Source organism: Sceloporus occidentalis, unplaced genomic scaffold (genome assembly GCF_023333645.1).
Source record: "Sceloporus occidentalis isolate IW3139 unplaced genomic scaffold, rSceOcc1.0.p SCAF_29, whole genome shotgun sequence".
In the NCBI taxonomy this organism is placed as follows: domain Eukaryota; kingdom Metazoa; phylum Chordata; class Lepidosauria; order Squamata; family Phrynosomatidae; genus Sceloporus; species Sceloporus occidentalis.
Window position 1 is genome coordinate 11,305,549 of NW_028317009.1, and position 16,329 is coordinate 11,321,877.

Below are 16,329 nucleotides of genomic sequence, written 5' to 3' on the forward strand. Positions count from 1 at the left end.
CCCAGCTGGAAATGGATCCAGTGTGGTTAATACAGCTAACTGCACTCTATAGATTTTGTGGTTGGCTCTGGGAGGTCTATTTTTTCTCATGTTTCTTTGTTTGTACCGGGTGATGCCATATCCCATTTGGTCTCTTTAAGAGTGGTGGTTGGTATGATCAGTAACACGGCATGTGTTTCTTGCTTATTTTGCTTTTAGGATTGGGTGTCTTGGACGTCTCTCTCTGCTTCACGCTGCGATGGACAATGTTGTGTCTGACACCTCCAGCCCCTTACTGTATAATACACGATGTATTATTGTGTTAGCTCACCTTTCTTCCTCGTTTCAGTGGTCTATGAAGATCTGGAGGATTTTCTGTCTGACCATATGGGTTGTCATACTCTCAGGTCAGTGATACATCAAGTGTTCACATGTATTGTGCCCTTACGTCGTTTTTTCAGCCAGGAAACAGTTCAATCTCAGATCACATTGTCGCAGTAGCTCGACTTTGCGTCTGCTGTCTCCGTATTACTATATACATATACATTTGAATTTGCAATTGCTTTTAGGCTCAGATATACAATAGGGACTTTTCGGCATGATACTATACAAATCCACCGTATTGGTTATTATAGGTGCTCCAGGCATATTCCGTGACAGTGTTTACCATAACAGTCTGGTCATCGTTATTTAGGCTATTAAAGCCAACTCACCCTCTAGTGGCCCCTGACTCCTCTGAAGAAATAACTGACGGTGTGGCAGATAGATGTATATTTGAAGTCACATAGTGACAGCTTCCCTGGTCTCCTGCTGAGCCCCAAATCCACACTAAACTATTCTGAGTTCCCATGTGTAGAAAGCGGGGCAGTAAACCAAAGCCGACTCCACTACAGTTGCGGCGTTCGCACGCATCTTGATTTTGTTAAAGGAGGTGTTAGGAATGGTATTGAGGTAGGCAAACTGTGACGCCCCAAAGCACTGCAGATAAGTGCAATCCAGGTATCTAGTGTTCCTTTAGCTCTTCCATGTTAATCTCCTGGTATCCACCATACCTATTCGCAGAAAACCATGTCAGAGAGCTCCGACCACTGACTATACCGGGTCCCCGAGAGTGAGATAGCAGCTTCTTAAGGGGAGCTCACATATACCTCCCAGAGCTTAGAAATTAAATTAGGTGGTAAATTATGACCTAATTTGTCGGTAAACTGAATTGCGTTTAAGTGGAAATCTGTCCTCTCTGCTTCCAAATTTGGAATTTTTGCAATTTTGCAATGGTCGGATAAAAGGTTAAGTGCCTTCAGAGGGTTAATAAAGAGGTTACTGTAAACACATGCACACAATGACAGTCACCCAGCACTCTCCAGAGTAAACGCTCTACACAAAGCATTCCTGAGAGAGCTGAGCTCTAGCATCCGTGAGAATGCTGGTCCCAGCCGTGGGAACCAGCTCCCTCCCTCCCAGCCCCTGACCCTTCAACATGTGAAAGGCATCACAAGCCAAACGGAACTGGAGGAGGCTCTGCGTGGCCTGCTGTACACCCCAGCAACTGGCTCTTTAAAGCAGCCAAAAAAAGTCATGTGATTAGCCAGAGAGGCACAGCTAGGCATACCGAGTGGCAGCTGAGCCTCTAGACGTGTGTGTATAGTGGGAGATTTCCTGCAGTCAGAACACACACAAGCATGGAAGTGAATCACTGGGACTGTCTGAGAGGTGGTCTTTCTAATGCATGTAATTCCTCATAGGTTATTATTGATTTCATTCCCACATCTATCTTTTGAGGAGGGAGAAAATATCTTCTCTCGTCATTATGATATGTGAATCCGTAATGAGTGGTATGGGGGGGAGCCAAGTGTATGGCAGCTAGCAGTTGTGTTTGCCGCTCTAGCACCCCCCAACTCTGAGAAAAAATATTACTGGAAACCAGTGGTATGTGATGACACCAATCCCACACGGATAAGCCACTTCCTACTGACCAAGGACGGCACCCGCCAGCATTGTGCCCCCCTTCACGTGTGAATATGAAATAATGATATTTGGAGAAACACACACACACGCAGGCTGACAGTCATGAGGAAATGCCTTAATTTATTACAAAAACCCAACAAAACATCGTTCGATTGATTTTTGGTCCGTTGTGCCACGCTGGATCCAGTGTTCAAACAAACTCAAGGGAAACTGGAAATGCTGACTGCACTGATGACAAATGTCCCTTATCCACTACTTCCATGGGCATGCGCTCTGTGAACTTTATGTATATACGATCCTGGCCAGTATCAGTGTGACCAAGCTGGGGCACCTTCACACCAGCCTGATTAAAAGGCTAAATCACGACAAGGCTGGATATCTTCACAGACAGGTACCTAACAACATCTGCTATCCTGATTACTGACCCAGACGCCGCTCCAGTATGTCACCAGCCACAGCCCTCTGGTGCCGGATTTCCAGGTGCTTTTTCTGGACCGTCTCAAAGTGCTTAAGAAGCTCTGTGTAATCAATCCCAACTGGGTCTTCCTTGTGAGACTCGAGTGCTGGCTGTGTGTTCCTGGGGAGGACAGGAGAGAAGACGCAGAAAACCATCAATAGACACTTAAAATCATTAAGACTTTTGTGGTCTAGAAGGTCACACTCATTCTCTACTTTTACAGCCCAGCTTCATAGAAAGGTCTTTATATGAGACACATGATGCTGCCCCCACTCCAAAAGGAGAAAAGTATAGTTAAAATGATACCAATTATTAGCTAACTGAGAGTTTGACCAATTTGTCACGAACGCACTCTACTCCAAGCGTGCGCGTGACTTGGTTCTGGTGGTAAAAGGGTTAAAATTCACTATCTGTCTGCACTAGACCGAAAATAGTGATAAAAATATAAATATCCACCCTTAATACCACCCGCAATTAACTATAATGATATAACAAATATCAAAATAACGCTGCCGCCACCACCAAGACAATTTAGAAATGGGGTGCCTTGGTACCCCAAGTGAATCAGACTAAAAAAACCCACACAATATATTTTAACACAATAATTATGTGATTTCAAATTACCGATAAAATGGTCTAATCAGGTAAAGCGAGTCTTTACCAGACAAAAGCAGAACTTAATAAAGGAATATTTATTATGAACAAAAAAAGATGATAAACAGATTATTTACACCAACAGATAAAAATAAAAAGGAGAAAATTACAGAAAATCTAACTACTCACTTGAATGGTAAAGTAACAGTTTTTCTGTCCGTAGGGCTCCGGCAAGGAAAGATGGCGACTTACTCAAAATTAGATCTTGGCCCCTAGTAAGCACACTCACCAATCTTCTTTCACTAACTTTAAGAATGCAAACTGTGTTTTTCACTTGCTTGGTCAGAAATGCTTTTGACTTGATAAAGGGAGGACTCCCGAAAGCTCGTCTATTATTTTAAATACTGTTAGTCCAATAAAAAAGGTATTACAAGATTCTGCAACATTCTGTTTTTTTGCATTCTTATACACTGGACTAATACGGCTACCCCACACTACTTCACTAACTTTACACTCTTTCCCAGTTCATATCGAGTTTCCAAGCCGGCCCAGAGGTGGTATAAGCGGAGGGAAGGTGTACCCTTAAGTGACCTCCCCCTTGTGTGGTGGAAACATATCAGTCAAAATAACTTATTTTCATTTTATCGTCCCTCCTGTGCTCGCCACAGTAATAATTCATGCGTTTATGAATTTCTTGTAATTTGTGAAGTCCACAGATATGTCACACTTGCCACTTATGACTGAACATCATAGACTTCACAATTCCTTCCAAACTGGTTAAGTGGCACCGCCATGTTTGTACTCTTTTTGTAGGGTGTGCTTTCCCCGTTCTAGGTATGCACAGAAGGAGGTATGAAAATTAATATATGAGTTATTATTGATATGTGTTGGATATGACCTGGATATGAGATGGTTTTCCTGACTGCTAGTGGTCACTTAGCATATCAAAGAATCCAGTATCTATGAGGGGATCCAGGCATATGGTGAATGACTCAGCTAGCAGACTTAAAGGCACCGCCTCCCCGTGAAATTTCACACCTGGCAGAGGGCCTTGGTTGGAGGCTTCAAAAGACCAGTTTATCTTAAAAGACCTTTTGGCTCCACATGCCTATACAATCGAATTAACCCCTCACATACTGAAATTAGCCATGCCATCTCTACCGGGCAGCCAGTCCATGTATGTACTACACCGGTTGGTGTGACACCTCCCCCAAACTCTCAGCTAATAAATGGTATCATTTTAACTTTTCTCCTGTTTTCTCAACGGCTAACACGGTACAAAACCCACTCCAAAAGCAAAGTATGGAGGAGGATGTGGGACATTTGGCACATTTAGGAAACTCCTCCACGTTATGGCCTGTAACTAGAAATGCTATAAGGAGCAGGGAAAGATCACAGAGCCGTATGATGCTGGGGAAGAGCCAAGTACAGACAGAAGACCACAAGCCAGCATGGTGCTCTGGAGTTTACATCAGGAACCATGGCAACAGAATACTAAAATGTATTGTTACAGCTTAGTCTCTCCTGTCCAACAAGTTAATTACCCATCTCTGCTGTGTGACCCCATGGCATTGTGTTACATAGAAAGTCATGCTGGTTATACAGTAGTAACATGCGGGACTTACGCTGATCTCATAAGCTGAGGGTTCGGGACACACTGCAGACGGTGGGACAGGAGCTGGAATGCACTGCTCTGCGGCAGGAGCATCAGTAAACCATACAGCGCACGGATCAGGTACGGGTGATTCTCCACATCCAGAAGCTGAAGCCGCAGATCTAGAAGGAAACGCACGGTGTGAACAGAAGGTACCACGGACTCGTCTGATGAGCTCACAACGTGATCTTTGTGTCGGCCAGAACTCCAATGGCAGACTGTTGCAAATCCTTGCTGTGTAGGCACCCTAACCATGGTGTTACAATCCCATAGTACACACCACTGGCTTGATTCATAAGACAATCCATGACAAAAGGCCCTAAAGCTGACTCACCCTTGACTACACATGCAAAGGAGGGAGAAAGCAAATCTATCTTTTTTTAAAAGTAACTATGACTCGAATGATGTCTTCTCCTCCAAGACATATCGGACCAGACAAAGTACCCATTACCGTTGTTTGCACATGCTGTTGCCGCTCTATAGTATGTCAGTACCCTCCGTGTAGGCGTGCTACCCTGCAGGCCAACTCATCACTTCTGCTCTATTTCCCTCCTGCAGTGCTAGGGGAGCGTATAACCAGGACATACTCACAACACCACACGCTGGGGGATCTGGGCACACTTACATGTGAAGATCGGGCACTCAATGAGCTGGACCAGCTTGTCCACTTCTGTAAGAAAATCGACAGTCACCTCTAGATTGCCGCTGAATGTACGAGTCAAGGAGCAGAACCTTCTTTGTGGTGTCTTATCACTTCTCGTGCAGCCAGCCTGTAACATGGGGTGTTTTTGGGCCAGCTCTACAGACATGTTTGTGACTAAGGATACAACTTCTGGATCAGGCGGTAGGCGTGCTTGTAATTCTGTGTCAGGAAACACAGTGACACAGTGGCTACAGGATTGTGACACCATGAACGGTACAGGCAGCAGAACAAGTTACGGCTCTCCTGAAAAACACAAAGCAGAGAAGAAGCGTAAAATTTCCAAGGGGAACCGGCGCAGAGCGGTGCGAGAGATCCCTCCTGTTTCCTGTCACCCCTAAGCTATCAGGCCACTCAATGAATGTGGCACGATCACTCAGACATGGCAGATGCTGGAATTTACCAAGCAGGGTGGTGATTAGCTTTACATACCAGTGTCTGTAGGTCGTTCAGTTGACTTCTCAGCTGGAAGAGCTCAGATGAGGTCAGTAAGATGCTGTTTAGATTTTGTACCATGGTTGATGCAAACTTTAAATCTTCCTCTCGAAGCAAGATGTCCGCCATCGAGTGAAATATATTCTCAGCATTTAGGAGCAGGCAAAGCTGTCTAAGGACATAGGGCACGTTAGTAACGGACGTCGCCAGGAGCTGGCTTCCCTCTGCCCTGTGGCTCTAGACTCACCGGATGATGAAGGCCCCCCGTGTCTCCAGGAGCTTCCTCTCACTACTGAAACGTTTAAGTAGGTTTATCATGAAACGGTGGAAGTAGGAGTTCATGGTCGGCGTTGAGGGGGAGATCTCGTGACCGCGAGGACCTGAATCAGACAGAATGTCAGTGATAAGAGACATGTTCCAGAGGGATGCAAGGCAAACAAGACCCCATACACAACAGATGTACAACGTAATCAGCACGTAAATCTATTCCAGCAGTGCATGGAGCGCACTCCGGGAAGCACACAAACAGGCCTGAATCCTTAAACTCTGGCCCCTTTGCACTCAGGCTCGCTCCCTTTCTCTATACTCTCGACTCTCATACCCAGCACTCTCTGGCTCCCTTGCACTCTGCAATATGGGGGAACATCTGCAGTCTGGCTCCCTTGCACTCTCTCTCTCTGTACTCTCAGACTTTTGTTCTCTGGCTCCTTTGCACTCTGCACTGATGTTCTATTGAAATCTGTAATTGTTAATCTCTTGCAATCTGGCACTTTCAGGCTCCCTTGGACACTCACTCTCTTGTACTCTGGCTCTCTTTCTCTGTATCTCACTCACACTCTGAACTCTCAATCCCTTGCACTGTCATACACTGAGTCACGCTCTCGCTCTCTCTGTATTCTCGCTCTCTGACTCCTTTGCACCCTGGTGCTCTGTCTTCCTCACTCTATGCATTCTCTATCTCTTGTATTCTCACACTCTGCACGCTCAATCCTTTGCATTCTCGCTGTCAACCTCTGCACTCTTGCTCTCTGACACTCTTGACCCCTGGCTCCCTAGCACTCTCACTCTCGGACTCCATTGTATTCTGCACTTTCGATCACTTGCACGCTCTCTGTTCCTGGCTCCCTCGCTCTGTGTATTCATGATCACTCTCAAGCTCCCTTGTACACTCGCAGTCACTTTCGCCATCCGGCTCCCTTGAATCCTGGTTCTCTCTTTCTCTGTACTTATGTGTTCTGGCTCCCTAGCACAATGTGCACTCTGGCCTCCTCGCTCCCTTGCACTCTCTGCACTCTTGTTATCTGGCTCCCTCACTCTATATACTCTTGGGGTATACATCTCTGGCTTCCTGCCACTCTGCAATCTTGATCCCTTGCATTCTCATACCCTATCTCTCCCTCAATTGGTACTCTCACTCTCTTGCTCATTTGAACTCTTGGGTTCCCTTGCATTTTACTCTTAATCTCTGCACTCTGGCTCTCTTACACTCTTGCTCTACAACCCCATTGCATTCTGCACTTGCACTCTCTCGCCCTATACATTGTTAATCCTTTTTACTCTCGCTCTTAGGCTTCCTCACTCTATGCATTCTCTATCTCTTGTATTCTAACACTCTGGCTTTCTGACCCTTTGCACCCACCCTGGCTCCTTTGTATTCTCGCTCTCAATGTGCACTTACACTGCACTCTTGCTCTCTTACACTCTTGACTCACACTCTCAGTCTCTGAGTCCACTGCATTCTGCACTTTTGATCAATCCTTTGTACTCTCACTCTCACTCTCCGCACTCCTGATTCCTTACACTGCACTCTAGATCTCTGGCTCCCTTCCCCCTCTCAGGTTCTCTCGCCCAATACATTATTAATCCTTTGTGCTCTCACTCTCTAGCTCCCTTGCACCCTGGTTATCTCTTTATCTGTTCTCTTGCTTTCTTGCTCTCTCACTTCCTTTCCAACTGGATCCCTCTCACTCTTGCACACTCTATCCATTCTTGATCCCTTTCACTCTTTCCTCCTTGCAGTCTCACTCTCAATCTTTGCACTCTGGCTTCCTCACACTGCACTCTCACTCTCTCAATCCCACACACTCTACACTTCTGACTCCCTTGCACTCTCAGGTTCCCTCACCCTATGCATTCTTAAACCTTTGTACGCTCTCTGCCTCCCTCACATTCTGCACTCTAGCTCTATTGCACTCTAGCCCTTAATCTCTCCACTCTGGCTTCCTCACACTCCATTCTTGTTCTCTCAATCCTACACACTCTGCACGCTCGATCCTTGGCTCCCTAGAACTCTAGCTTTCTGAGTCTTGCACTTGCACTGTCTCGCTCTCTGCCTCCATTGCAATCTGGCACTCTAATGCTCTGGCTCCCTTTCCAACTGAATCCCTCACACGCTCGCTCCATGCATTCTTGATCCCTTTTACCCTCTCACTTACTGCTCTCTTGATCCAATGCACTCTGTACTGTTGATCCCTTGCAATCTGACACTTACTCTCAGGCTCCCTCATTCTCTACACTCTGGCTCTCTTGCTCCGTTGCACTCTCATCCTCTGGCTCCCTCGCTCTATCCATTTTACGCTTGCGCGCTCGCTTTCAATCCTTTCACTCTGGATTGCTCACACTGCACTCTTGTTTTCTCAATCCCACACACTCTACTCTCTTGCTGTCTGGCTCCCATGCATTCATACTATCTGGCTTTATTGCACTCCAACCCTCAATCTCTCCACTCTGGCTTCCTCACACTCCATTGTTGCTCTCTCAATCCCACACACACACTCTCGATCCTTTTTTATCCTCACGCTCGGGCTCCCTGGTTCTCTCTCTCTTTGTACTCTCACTCTGACTCCATTGCATTCTGCACTTTCAATCACTTGCGCTCTCAGCTTCCCTCGCCCTATGCATTCTTAATCCTTTGTGCGCTCGTTCTGTGGCTCAGGTGCACTTATTCTCCCTGGCTCCCTTGAACTTTGCACTCTTGTTCCCTCACACCTTGCACTCTTGATCCTTTACACTCTAGCTCTCTCATACTCTGCATTCTTGCACTTTTTCTCCCTCTTGCACTATAGCTGCATTGCACTATCCACTCTTGACCCCTTGCTCTCTGCCCCCCCTTTGGACTCTCACATTCTCGCTCCCATGCACTCTCGCGGTTTCGCTCTCTGCATTCTGGCTCCCTTGCACTCTTCCTCTCTGGCTCCTCCATACTCTAGCTCCCTGGAACTCTCACACTGTGCACTCTCAAGCCCTCTCTCGCACTGTGGCTCTCATTCTTGATCCCATGCACTGTCATTTCCTTACGCTCGTTCGTACTCTTACGCTTTGGCTCCCTTGAGCCCTGCAGTGTGGCTTTATCTCGCACTCTGGCTCTGTCACATTCTGCACTCTGGCTCTGTCACATTCTGCACTCTGGCTCTCACTCTTTGATATCCCTTTGTGCCAGGGAGCGAGAGTGTGAGAGAGCGGAGTGCACAGTTAGAGGCACACAGCTTTGACATTTTCATGTAACAGGAAATATTACTCACCATGGCCGCTGGAGTGGCTTGGAACATGGAGCGCTAATAGTCCAGAAGGAAGGTCAGTGCTGTCACTGGAAGAGTCTGTTTGTCCCGCTGGAGAAGAGGCAATTTCTGCAAGAACCTCTAGATCCTTCAGGATTACCTTAAGGAGGACAAGAAGGAAGACCGGTAAATGCATTTATAGGGCCGTGGAGGACGATAGTGCTAGAGAGTGGAAGCAGCAGCTTGGAAGTAGTTATAACACAACAAATGATCCACACCGACACAACACTGCATAAATCTGTGGAATGGACAAGCAGTGCCAAACACAGTAACAATGCACCCCCCATCTTTCCAAACTGCTGTTTCTGCGCCCAGATTCCTTCTGTCCCTTGGAAGCAGACAGCACAGGGGTTCAGAGTCAGGTGCAGTGCAGGGATGTGTTATTACATACACTTGCTTTGACACGTCAGCCCACCATGTGTCTCTTTGTGTCTTTGGCTGTACACTGCCCAACCTTATTTCCCACCTAGACCCAGACAGCGGGTATCCATGTGTGTGCATTCTTCTGGCCTGGTGCACATTACAGCACCTGACCCAGCAGCCAAATACCGCAGTGGTTATTTGTTAACTTTCCAGATTATGGAATGGCTGCTGCACATTAGCATGCGCGAGGCATTGTCTTAAGCATCTCCTGTGCACCAGAGCTCTGGACTTCCCTGTCTCCATGGAAACAAGCCCTGCAATTGCACGGCTCCGGTTGAGATCTACCCGCCAGCACAGAGGGGGCAGCGTGTAGCTCCCTTTCATTAACTCCTTCCTTGGTAATTCCAAATGCTTACGTAGGCAGATATCTCACCGGAACAGGTTCCTGCAAAGGGGGCTCTGTCCCCTGTCCAGTGAATTGTCACAATGCCAATCAAGATAAAAGTTTACCGTCCAAGGCCCATGAGCATCTCCAGGTCTCCCACAACCCTTCATGCCATCTTCTGAGGCATGCAGGACTCTCCGTTCTAAATTCTAAACTTAGATTCTGCTGGTAGATCAGACCCATTCGGACCTTGGAGTCTGTCCGTTATTCATGAAGATCAGTCTTTGGTCTGGTGCCATAGTGAGGAAAGCTTCATTATATATGTTTAAATTCCCTCACTGTATTAGCCTCCACCACTTCCACTGGGAAATTGTTCCATCCATCTATCTATTACTCTCATTAAAGTAAAACTTCCTTACGTTCCATCTAAACCTCTGACCTTCTAGATTTAGATTCTGGTCTCTTGTTCTAACATTTCTCCTCCTTTAAAATAATTGTCCCTCCTTTGTTAAATTCCTTCAAGTATTTAAATGTCTCTAGGTGAGGTCTGAGAACTGTAAAAGAGCAGGATCACCTTTCTTTTTCTACTAATACCCCTCCTTTTCTACATTCTATGCTTTCCTTTAAGCCGTCAGAAACAATAACTCCTACGTCTCTGACAGAACTGTGTCCCCCCCAATGCTATCTTCTGCGCTGGGATTTTTATGTCCCAAGTGCATTAGTTTACAGTTATCAACATTAAACTGTAATGGACCTGCTCTCCCCCATTCTACTAACGTTAAACCGTTGCTGCCGTGCTCTACCCCATTCTTTTCAATTACCTCATCAGACTCATCAGAGAGGGTCTTCAGTAAGATGGGGAACAGGCCGTCCGTGTGCCGGAACATCTACAATAGCAAGAGCGTTAGTGTCTGCGTCTACAATGCTATCAGTCTCTCACTGCACCACGGGTGGAACTGTCTAACAGTCCTGCTTTCTTTTAATCACCTTGCGCGGGGTCTTTATGTACAGATGGTAAAGCCACTTCAGCACACTGATGCGGCTCATCATTCCAGTGGAGGACTCGTGCAGGTGTCTGTCCAGCACATGAACAATCCCATCCAGATTTAGCGAGATGCCGCCTGCTGTCTGAGAGCTGCTGGATGGCACATACACATCTATGAGGGCAATTTAATACAGCCTCTGGTACTTAACCACATGCATGTCTAATCTTGCTCATACATACTACATACATGGTCGTGCACAGGCCATTTCTAAATTCGCATAGCCTTCAGTGCCCATCAACAAGGGATGAGGGAGAGTCGGGTGACGTTACATGGTAATCAGGTGCAAAGCATGCCACATCCAGAACTAAGGAAAGGACTAGAATCTGTCCAGGCTAAACTTGGTGCTGATGTCACCAACACAATGATTAGTGTCTATGGGAAGAGAGGTTTCCACTAGGCGCTAGCGGCAAAGGGTTAATAAGGCAAAAGAGCAATGGGCATTTTATCTGGGTATTGTTATGCTAATAGGATGCCATGAGAAGCCTGAGGCACAGCGTGAGCAGGAGCGTGCGCAGACCGATCCGCGATCTCACTCCAAGCTGTAAGCAAGAGATTAACACAGAACAAACCAACAGGATTTGGCAATACTGCCCAGAGGCACAGAACACAGGGTATTAAGGCTACACACAATGAGCACGTGGGCCAGTAGATCTTACATAAATTAGGCAGAGATTATCTACGCTCACTATTTCCCTGAGTGTTATAGGGGACCTTCTGGAAGGTGCTACAGTGTCCCCTGGTGGTTAAGTGACTACACTGCAGTTTTCACGTTAATAGCCCATGAGCCTCATGGATTATACAGTCTGACAAGGCCTGGCACAAAGACGCTGCCCGTACCGATACTATCTTCCCACACCATCCAGCCATGCACCAGACTCACACAGAAGGGACGGTACGCACGATATTGGATTCATGCAGCGTGTGACAGACTACTCTCTGCCTGTCTGACCTGGGTAATTAAAGGAGGACTAACCTGTTTGGAGCAAATGTCTTGATGTTGTTAGGGTTGGAATCTGCTGTGTTATCTAGGGTTCCTGTTGAGAGACGGAATGTCAGTGAACGGGTATTATCATTCTCATGTATGACATGGCCCGATCAGCTATTAAGGGAAAGATATATATACCAACAAGTCCAACGCCACAGCTGGGTAAACATCTGCACAAAAATGTGTCATTCCCATGCGATCCCGCAGAGAAGAGTTGCATACTCCTCACTAGGTCCGAAGACGACACACTGTTGGAATACACTTCTAGGACTGAAAAGGATCGTTAAAGGGACTCACTGTGTGTGGGGGGCTCCTGATATGATGCAAGGTCCTCATCCAACTGCGAACCTGTCAGTGACTTCACATCCTCTGTTTCATCATCTTCAGGCGTCACCAGCTTCATCAGACTTTGGTTACACACATTAGCAACCTCTTTAATATCTGGGGATAGGGGGTTTAAGGAGAAAACAAAGAATGACCATGATCCTGAGGCTGAACCACAACAAGGAGGAAGGTTTAAGGCATGAAGCAGGAACTGTGTGCCACGTGTGAACATTAGGTGAATATAATCCATTGACTCCCCTCAGGCTTCGGAAATAAAAGCAGCGCGTCTGTCAGTATAAGCGGACATAAAAAGGATACTCCTTTTGCGGTCATCATAAGAGAGACAGGGCAATACAGCAGTAAGGATTCCTGATGCGTAAGGGAGCATTATCCGGCCAGCAAGCTGCAAGAATTCCCGCATCCAGGACATGGCTGTCAGCTGAATTAACTCATCTGTGAGATGGAACGAGAGCCACGGGTGAATGATTGCACCAACAACCACAGGCAAAGGTGTCGCCCCATCTGGGGGACCTACTATCCACATCAGCGCTTGTCTCCGCACTGTTATTTAGCTAACAGCGACAGGTCGACTTTATTACTAAACACAATAAAAAAAAAAAAGAGGGGACCTCTACAAGTCACAGCATTTGCCACCGCGGTGATCTCAGGGAGCTTCAGTCTTGCAGCTGTCCTTGTCTCAGTTTATGCGAGAACTAACAATGACCTTACTGAGGACAAACCGGTCCAACAAATTGCTTCCACATCCTCCTAGGTTAGTTTTAAAATGATGTTCTTTGCGGCAGGGTTATGAGGATAATGCTATAATGAAAGATCCACTGCAATGGTACTAATTAAAGTGTTTAATTCACCATCACTTAACCATAAACATGAAATAAAAGGTGACGGGTTCTACAGACTGCCCACAAAACTCACCAGTTGACTGACAATGAATGACCAAAATGTTAGCCATTTCAGCAAACTTAACACTTTCTGGCATCTTCTTGATCTCCTTCAGAAACTCGCCAAGTGACACCTCACACCTGGTGGAAACAATACATCCAAGGAGATCAACTCAATAGGCCCAGTCACAGGAAAGCAGTGCAGAGGGCTGCACAAGCACAGCATTATGTATCTTGGCTCCAAGCAGAACCTAAATGCGCTGCTACACACGGGTATGAGATAATGGCGCCCGTTTACCTTGCAGGGCTGCCACTCGCAAATCCATCAACTCACATCTTTCTGATCTCTTTGCTGCTATCCCCAAGAATCTGGAAGAGACCATCAAGAATCTCTGGGAGGTAATCCAGCAGATTGATGTCAGGAACTGATTCAAGCACCAGGATCTGAAACGTGACAAAAATTACCTTTTCTTAGAACGCAGATATGGGGCACAGCTTCAGGAGGACTAAACCAAAGCCCATTCACTTACCCAGGAGATAATAAACTGCCGGGCATACTGGTTGTTGGAATAGATCCGCTCACGAAGAAGAGGGACAAAGCTGACCAAATCAAACTTGTTGCTTTCCGTCACAATGTCCTGACAGCAGAAGACATGGACTTGTTATCGACAGTAGTAAGAATGATGGATAATCAATGCCTTGTTATACAGACACACTATACATTTGAATCAATCCCTGCTCTCCTATTCACACAGATGTACAAATCGGCACCTGCTCAGTCAGGCTCTACCACAAGGGCTAGACATTAACTGGACACAACATCATTGCAACCAAACAATGGCCTACCTTCAGCAGGCGATCCAGCAACTCCGAGCCACTCTTCACATTGGGGTCGGGGTCAGCGGCAAGCTGTGACAAAGATATAGGGTAACAGTACTGCAACAACTACCACAGCTTGAAGTAAAGGGCGGGCCCAAAACCAAGGGACAGGGAGTGCCAGCATCAAATGACAATAATAACATGAGCCAATTACATGCAGTGCCTCTGAGGGGTATACAAGCAGGAAAGCGTCGCAAAGAGGGTTAAAATATAAGATGCGGGAATACCTTGCTGAGTCCATCGAAGAGCACATTGAAATGAGGAAGCACCGAGCCTCGAGCCACCTTCACAATGTTGTAGAGAGCCTCGCAGGCGTAGTATCTAAGCCGACTGTCCGCATCATTAAAACACGTGAGTACCGGTTCGATGAGCTCCCTCAGGTACTGGCCGGAGTCCTGCATATACACACACACAGCTCAGCCAGTGAACACCCTGCATACACCAATCAGGCGCAGCCCTGCCAGCGAACACCATGCATACACCATTCAGGCGCAGCCCTGCCAGCGAACACCATGCATACACCATTCAGGCGCAGCCCTGCCAGCGAACACCCTACATACATCAATCAGGCGCAGCCCTGCCAGCGAACACCCTACATACACCAATCAGGCGCAGCCCTGCCAGCGAACACCCTACATACACCAATCAGGCGCAGCCCTGCCAGCGAACACCCTACATACACCAATCAGGCGCAGCCCTGCCAGCAAACACCCTGCATACACCAATTACACATGAATGAGCACTTGTCCTGTGACTGTCACATCCTGTCAACATAATTAATCTAATTTAATATGGTTCTTCTCTTTTCGGCTCACGTTACGTGGCGTTACATCTGAATTTAGTAAAACAAACCCGGCTTTTTTTCAAACATTTTGGACTTCGTCATCCTAGACGTTGAGGAAGCGCACAGTAAAGCGTACAGCACCATGAGTACCTTACCTTGCCCAGCGCGATGGAGCAGGCAGCCAAACCAATTAGACCGCCTTTCCTGCTGTGAGGATGCTGGGAGAGCGCAAACTCTTGCGACAGAATCAAGATCACATGACGGATCTGACCAGTATTATTCTGGGCAACAAACTCCCTCACCAACCTACAGAGTGAGAGAGAGAACAGCAATAGGTGGCAGAGAGACACAGGGGCAGCTAGAGGCGGCCGAGAGGCACACGGTGGCCGCTATGGGTGGCCGAGAGACACACGGTGGCCGCTATGGGTGGCCGAGAGACACAGGGGGGACAGCTATAGGTGGAGACACACACGGGGAAAGCTATAGGTGTCAGAGACAAACACAGGGAGACAGCTATAGGTGGCAGAGACAGACACGGGGACAGCTATAGGTGGCAGATTCACAGGGAGACAGCTATAGGTGGCAGAGACAGACACGGGGACAGCTATAGGTGGCAGAGACAGACACGGGGACAGCTATAGGTGGCAGACACACACACACGGCCCTTTGGTCTCACGCCTCGTCCTTTCCCCTCCGAACTCTTTCCCCCTCAGCTCAGCCTCTCTTAGGTTCCCCCCACAGTTGGCTGCTGACCGGCTTCTCACTTCTCTATTTCCAGGGCCGCCACCTTCCGCTTTTCGTACATCTTGTCATTCAGAGCCCGCACTATGTTCGGGGTGAGAGGCGACAAGTCTCGCTCGGGGTTCATGCTGCCGCTCGAGGCGCCGCTTCTCCTCCGGGTACCCGTCACCAACCAGCAGAGCAGCCGGAACCGTCACGCACCTCCTGTCATGTGGGAGTCACATGATCGCCGCGCTGCCTACCGGGAAGTGTAGTCCTGCAGGGGAAACTGGGGCAGCAGAAGCAGGTATGGCCCCTCTGTCACCGGGCAGCTGACGGAGGGCAGCAGGAGCATGCATGGCGCCTCTGTCAGTGGACGGCAGAAGCAGGGAGGGGACAGCTTGCAGCTGACAGAGGGCAGGTAGGACATACAGGATGCTGAGATTCAGATATTCTTCAATAGTGTCATGCATGTGACAAACACCCCAATGGAGGCCACACCGCAGACCGTTGTGGCTGCAGGGCTGAACTGGGAGTTAAAAACAGCCCTGGTAAGAATTGAATGCCAGCCACATCTTCCATGGTACCGTTTTTGGGGACACA

At 47.5% G+C, this 16,329-nt stretch overlaps 1 protein-coding gene across 1 annotated transcript; it reads right to left on the bottom strand.

The window, feature by feature from the left end:
• Positions 1-2,361: 2,361 nt before the first annotated feature.
• LOC149299355 (protein VAC14 homolog) lies at positions 2,362-15,874 on the bottom strand. Its single transcript, XM_089486360.1, has 18 exons — positions 15,771-15,874; positions 15,162-15,312; positions 14,450-14,617; positions 14,190-14,252; positions 13,874-13,981; positions 13,678-13,787; positions 13,378-13,484; positions 12,763-12,897; positions 12,418-12,561; positions 11,077-11,246; positions 10,911-10,976; positions 9,321-9,441; positions 6,032-6,194; positions 5,782-5,956; positions 5,477-5,595; positions 5,275-5,354; positions 4,621-4,771; positions 2,362-2,521 (listed from the first exon to the last, which is right to left on the bottom strand). The coding sequence occupies exons 1-18, from the start codon at positions 15,872-15,874 to the stop codon at positions 2,362-2,364; spliced, it is 2,295 nt and encodes a 764-aa protein (XP_089342486.1).
• Between the last annotated feature and the right edge of the window lie 455 nt (positions 15,875-16,329).